The following is a 6,574-nucleotide window of genomic DNA, read 5'->3' as shown; positions in this document are numbered from 1 at the left end:
TTTTTTTTTTTTTTTTTTTTTTTTTTTTTTTTTTTTTTTTTTTGCTGAATTAAAATAATTTTATTTCACAATTGATTTTTTAAAGATTAGGCTTGGCATCGATTGTTCAACGTCAGCTGCACAATAATACTCGATATAAATGCGACCAACCACAGGACTTACTGAATAATTTATTATTGTCGAGTGGTCCCCACGAAGCTTTTTATTTGGTAATAAAAAATTAATAATCTACCATGGAGCGACATGTCACCCCAAAATATCTAAAACTGGGAAAGCAAACGGCCACGTCATTGTTCTCCTTCTCCATTAGAAATTTCTGGAACACTTTCTCTCCTTCTCGTTCACAGATATTTTTCTCTTTAGAATCTTCTGGACTTTTCCATCCCAAGCCTCCCTCCCACATATAAAAATCACTTCCCATTCTGCCTTCCACGCTGTGAATTTCGGACGACACATTTCTCCATTCTTGAGCGCTCAGAGTTTCTTGATACTCTGTCATAACAATCAGGGGAGATGGAGGCTGATTGTGGCTCGACTTCGTATTACAGCATTCTCGGCGTCAGTTCTGGTTGTTCCGTCGATGAAATTCGCAGAGCTTATCGCAAGCTCGCCATGGTATTTCCTTCTCTCTCTCCCTCTCGATTTTGTCTATTATATGAACCACATTCTTGTGATTGTACTGGAGAATGCAATTCAATCCGAGGAATAAGATTGGAGAGCCTTGGATTTTTCTGGCATTGTTAGTTTCTCTGTCTCGAATCTGAAAAAAAAAATCGTTGTTGCTGAATTTTGGATCCTTCGAGATAATTATGCTGAAAAATGCAATTCCACGGAAGAAAGAAAATGAATTCGATTTTCTGGCTCTGTTTGATGGCTCTTTCTCGAATTTACGAGTTCTTCTTTGTAATTTCGTTATTTGTGGCTGAAAATTCATTGATCGAGTGTTGTATATGCTTGTGGTTTCAGAAATGGCATCCCGATAGATGTGTGAAAAATCCTTTGGCGTTATGTACAGCCAAACGGAAATTCCAACAAATCCAAGAAGCCTATTCAGGTGTGTTAAAAAGCCCTAATTCCTCCGAAACTAATTCGTCCGTATGTGTTGTTCAGAACTATCCAGAAAAACGTGATCTGATTGTGTTTTATCTTGTTGGATCAGTTCTATCGGATGAGAGAAAGAGAACGCGATACGACGCCGGAATTCAAGATTTTGATGATGACGAAAACGACGAGGAGGTAGTTAGTAAAACCTTAGTAGAACTTATCAGCCTTCTCTTCTGCCTTCAAAAAGTGGCACTCTTATCTGACAATTCCTCCATTGTTGTGTTTCTCCAGGGAATGTGCGATTTCATGCAAGAACTGTGGTCGCTGATAGCGGAAGACAAGAAGAGAGAGGTAAAATAACAAAGTGCCCTTATACAATACTGCGACGTTGTTAGTTCTCGTAATTTCGAGGTTTTCCTAAACGGAATCCGCCATTGTTGAGGACAGGAAAAAAGCTATAGCTTGGAGGAGTTGCAGGGGATGTTGATGGAAATGGCGAAAGGCTTCGATTTCAATTGTTGGCCTTCTTACGGAGCTTCTGAGTGTGAAATTACCCAAGGGCCCAAGGAATTACACATCTACCAAGGCTCCGATGTGCATGTGTGGAACTGATGTGAACACGTAGCTAGTAGGAGTAGTTTTGTAATTTTGTGAGGATCCCAACAATTTTGGTGTAAATTTCCACGAGTTCAGATCAATGCAGAAAATGTTCAACTTCCAAGTATTTAGATTCCTTATGTTTTTATCTCTCTTTATGTATATATATTTCAATTTTTTTATGCAGAGAAAGAGCCAAAAAGGGAAGTAGCTTCATTTATCTCTTCTTCAGTTCTTCCTTCTTCCTTCTTGTTTTATCACAGTTCAACCCCTCGCTGACCATGAGTACGCCCCCTTCCTCAATCTCCCTCACTCTCAGCTCTCTTTTGAGTTCCCCCTCACTCTCAATTTCTCTTCAGTTTCTAGCTTTCCATCCTCTACGGGCCTAAATTTGTTAAATTTGTTGTTTTAGGTTGATTGGCCTAAATTTGTTAAATTTGTTGTTTTAGGTTGATAGGTCACATGTATGAATAGTAATGGGGAAAGTCCCAAATTACCTATATATGTATGTTGGCATTGGTGGAAGATCTAGAAAAATCACTCAAGCATTCTTTAGTAGTTTTAAAAACTTCTCTTCTCTAAAAGAATTCTACCAACTCACTGTTGTGGTCACCACAGTTTAGATGTTTCACAAGGACTTTTTGGAATTTATGCGCACCCACCATGCATCTGAGAATCCAACAGTTTAGATGTTTCACAAGGTTTTTTTGGAATTTATGCGCACCCACCATGCGTCTGAGAATCGACACACATTCTATAGTAATTCATATTTTCTGGCTCTCACAATTCTCATTGTTCCTTTGAAATAAGTCATTTCGGTCGATGCCGATACTGATGTGAGATTCTACTTTGGTTAATGATTCTTTATAAGAGTCTGTAAACCTCTTCTTATGAAATTGTGAGGCTGACAACAATATGTAATGGGTCAACGCAAATAATATTTCAACAATATGTAATGGGTCAACGCAAATAATATTTGTCAAGGGTGGGCTTTAGTTTTTACAAATGGTATTGCCAATGGTCAACGCAAATAAAATGCTTAAATAATCTAGTTAATAATGTTTTAAACTTCATTAAATTATAAGTTTAGTTCTTTACATTTTAAAAATTTTATCAAGTATTTGAACTTATGTATAATATGACTCTATACGTTTTTAAATTTTTAATTTAGTATTTAATAGGTCTACTCCCCATTTGATACTTTATCAAATTCATGAAATGTAAAATTGTAAAATTGTAAAATTGTAAAATTTATCTTATAGATCTATTAACTTTAAGCGAGGGTTTGAACCTAATAGAGATCATTTCACACAAAATAAAAGTTTAGAAATTTATTATTATACATTTTAAAATAAAAAAAAATAAAAAAAATTGAAAGTTTAAAGACTGCTATAATTAAACTTATGTTTTAATGGAAAAGAGTGAAAAGATAGGTTCAATTTGTGGGCAAAGGGAAAGATACGGACAAATTATGCAATCACCTCCCTTCGTTGTTAGCCACATCAGAAAGAGTAGCTTTAATGAGGTGTCAAATTGTAAAGGATAATATAAAAGTATTTATCAATTTCCCCAATAGCTAAGGAACAAAGGTTGAGAGAGGTTTGGATGTTATTCCCTTGGATTTCAGAGGTGGTAGGAGGTCAGTAGAGAAACCTACGAAATGTCCAAAACATGGTGGCTGTAAAAGTCTTCTTAACATGCGTTTCTTTGTCTCTCTTTGTTGCAGGGAGCAGGTGAAATGCCTTTCCCATTGGTTTACACCCACTTTATTGCTCCTCACTCCCTCCATCCTTTCAGTCCAAACAAACATTAAATAAGAAAAGAGAGTTGAATTCAATCTTTGAATCATCCAAACTGCTTGCCTTTTACAACCCTCATCACATCGATGCTTCCTCATTGCCTTTTATTCACTTTTAATGCTCACCCTCACCTTCACCTTGTTTTCTTGTTCTACTCAAACTATTCAAGGTTGAGCCACCGCCCTCACCCTTCGCTGACTAATTTTGTCTAGTACCCTTAGACTCACTCATGTCATTCTTCAATTCTTCCACATAGGATCAATGAGGGGTTCTATGAGATCTCATATCCGTTGGGAAGGAGAACAAAACATTATTTATAAGAATGTGGAAATATGTCCTTGGTAAATACATTTTAAAAACTTTGAGAGAAAGCCCAAAAGAAGAAGCTCAAAGAGAGGATTACTCAGAGGTTCTCTACCTGTTCTGCATTCTTATTCTCTAAGCCCAAGGCAGAGCTTTTTAAAATACCCTACCATTTTTTTCTACAACTATAAAAGTTATGGTCGTGAATGAGCATCAACATGAATTTACATATTGAATAAAATGGAAATATTGTATTGGTATTTGGTTTGGGAACAATACTGGTCTAAACTAAGGCCCAGATGAAAGCTTACGCTGCTAATGGTAGGAGCTCATACCTCAAATCCAACAGACTTAGACAGTGGGGGAGGGGGAGTTTTGTCACGAGCTAGGCGTGTGGTTCATAGTTGAGATACCTGATCACACAAAAACACAAAAGAAAATCCATAATGATTAGAAGGTCTATGTTATTCCCACTTGAAATTGAAGCTTCTCTTCATCAATAATGAAAGCAACTTTTTTCCTAACCACAGTGATGAGAACAGGAAAACCAAAAGTTTAGGCTGGGCCAAAACAAAGCTATATCCTTGAAATTGGTTTACAGAAAGGCACCACTTATTAACAAAAAAAAAAAAAAAGAAAAAAGAAGAAGAAGAAACTATGGCAAGTGGGGATTGTGCCAAGTCATGTCATTTGGGGTTTTCTAGCCGACCATTCCCCAAAATTTTACATGAATTTGATGGCGATTCTCCTTTTTCCACAAAGGTATCATTACGATCAAACCACAACACACTCCCTAACTTTATTTGACAATTGGAAGATGCCTTTCCTCGACGATAATTAATCAAAAAGCACTTGAATTTTGGGTTTAGATGCTAATTTTGCTTTAAAGTGAAGGGGAGATAATATTTTATCTTTCTTCTTTTCTTAGGGAATCATCCAAACCTCAATCCCAAAAATTAATACATAATATCTCTTCTATCATATTTGAGATTAACGACATAAGATTACTTTTAAAAAAAATCAGAAAACCCTCATAAACTGCTTCTAACCCACGTCCTTGAATTGAAAAGCACTTAAAAAAAACATTCTTGGAAGTATATAACTAAACATTTGAGTAAATGTTTACTAAATAAGTATTTACTAAAAACTACCTATTTCCAAAATAAAAACATTGCCAAATATATCCATATAGAGTTTGCGATTTTTTTTTTCTCTCTTTTTAAAATAGGATTTGAGATGATTTTAAGATTAGTAGTTTAAAGCAGTTTAAAACGATTATTAAGACGTTTTTAAAAAGAAAATAAGCTTTTTGGAATTTCCAAAATCAGACTTGACTATATAGCAAAACATCACGAAAATTTTGAAAAGGAGGTACTTTTTACTCTTCCAAAACTCCAATATTGTTTATTAAGCGTACAATTAATCAGAATACAAGAAAGAAAGACACTTTTAATGGGTCAAAATCACAAGAAGAGAACATTTATGGGTATAGAAATTTGCAAAATTCATAGGAAACACATTAATTAAGCCACAAAAGTCTAAAAGAGAGGGTCACGGTATGAGGTATGGGAAGGGTCCTAAGTGGTTCCCATCCTCATCTTGCAGACCAACATTATCCAAATCATCTATTGACTTTAGCTACCACATCTATAATTATACATATAAATGACATAAGAGAGGAATCTAACATAAAAAATATAATCAAATATGTGGGACCAAAGTAGCCCTAACTTGACAAATAATTCGCAATAGAAAACTAAAACATGCAGAGGTTTAAATACGAATTTCCCAACAAAAAGCAGCGATTCAAAGAAGAAAAAAGAGGATACCATACCATACCATTCACGTGGAGCTGAGTCAGGCATGATGACTAATTCGCCCATGGGCGGCGCAGGCAGTACGTTTCTTTTCACCCACCCACCCGACCGATGCCATTGGTGTATCAAAAATGACGCAAACATTTGCACAAACACTTGGTGTGCATTTTGGACCATTCGCTTTGTCTAGTCATCTACCTTGAAAAAACGCAATTACAAATCAATCCAGGTGGTGTTATTTCAAACTAATGAATCGATCTGCTGCCGAAAGGCAAGAGGAAAACAGAATTGAAGGAAGGGGGCAGGATGAATGGATTGTAAATGAATAATATTTGAGGAAGGGGCTTATCTTTCGGTGAATCTTGTCAGCATGCACGTCGCTCTCTTAAGACGCTGTTGTATCACCAAACGAAGCTATCCCTGTCGCCATTGCTTTTGCTTTTGCTTTCGCCCTCGCTTCTTCTCTTTTGGTCTCCCATCTCATTTCCTTTTATTTTCGAATTTCTTTTTATGATTTAATAAACAATTTACGAATAATTGTATTTTAATAAGCTATCCCTGTCGCCATATTTTTAATAATTGTATTTTAATAAACAATTTACGAATCCGAAACAAACCCATATCTACAAGTTAATAAAAATATGTACCGCCACCATTTTTTTTACTTCAACAACACAAGTAGAAAGATTTAAATATTCCATTTCTTAATAAGAAAAAATATATTTTAAGCCATTATTATAATTTAATAAAAAGCCATTATTACAGCGTAGAAAGATAGTATTATAATTAATAATAATAGAATAAATTAAGGTTATTATATAGGTGTCTATATATATATATATATATAAATATAATACAACCTATTTTTGAAGTAATTAAACAAAACTGAGGGTGAATTAGAGCTGACTGTGCTTCTTCATCTTTCTACGCCGACTTGTTGACCAATCAACAGCATGGATTTGAACTCCAAAACCTTAAATTAAAAAATTAACAAAAAAAAAAAAAAAAAAAAAA

General features: G+C 35.0%; 1 protein-coding gene and 1 pseudogene across 2 annotated transcripts; one reads left to right on the top strand and one right to left on the bottom strand.

Annotated features, from left to right (window-relative positions):
- LOC111485403 overlaps positions 1 to 499 on the bottom strand; it is a 3,409-nt pseudogene extending 2,910 nt beyond the window's left edge.
- LOC111483143 (chaperone protein DnaJ-like) lies at positions 325 to 1,768 on the top strand. Of its 2 annotated transcripts, none has more exons than XM_023129300.1 (5): positions 325 to 615; positions 967 to 1,054; positions 1,160 to 1,233; positions 1,336 to 1,395; positions 1,492 to 1,768. In XM_023129300.1, exons 1-5 carry the CDS (start codon positions 514 to 516, stop codon positions 1,654 to 1,656), a joined length of 489 nt encoding a protein of 162 aa, XP_022985068.1. In that variant the 5' UTR covers positions 325 to 513; the 3' UTR covers positions 1,657 to 1,768. The 2 variants fall into 2 exon arrangements, with proteins under 2 accessions (XP_022985068.1, XP_022985061.1); XM_023129293.1 differs by having other exon boundaries at positions 1,160 to 1,236.
- Positions 1,769 to 6,574: the final 4,806 nt, after the last annotated feature.

This window comes from Cucurbita maxima, unplaced genomic scaffold (assembly GCF_002738345.1).
Source record: "Cucurbita maxima cultivar Rimu unplaced genomic scaffold, Cmax_1.0 Cma_Scf00001, whole genome shotgun sequence".
In the NCBI taxonomy this organism is placed as follows: domain Eukaryota; kingdom Viridiplantae; phylum Streptophyta; class Magnoliopsida; order Cucurbitales; family Cucurbitaceae; genus Cucurbita; species Cucurbita maxima.
Note: the sequence above shows the minus strand (reverse complement) of the source record. Positions and strands in the feature narration are given on the sequence as shown.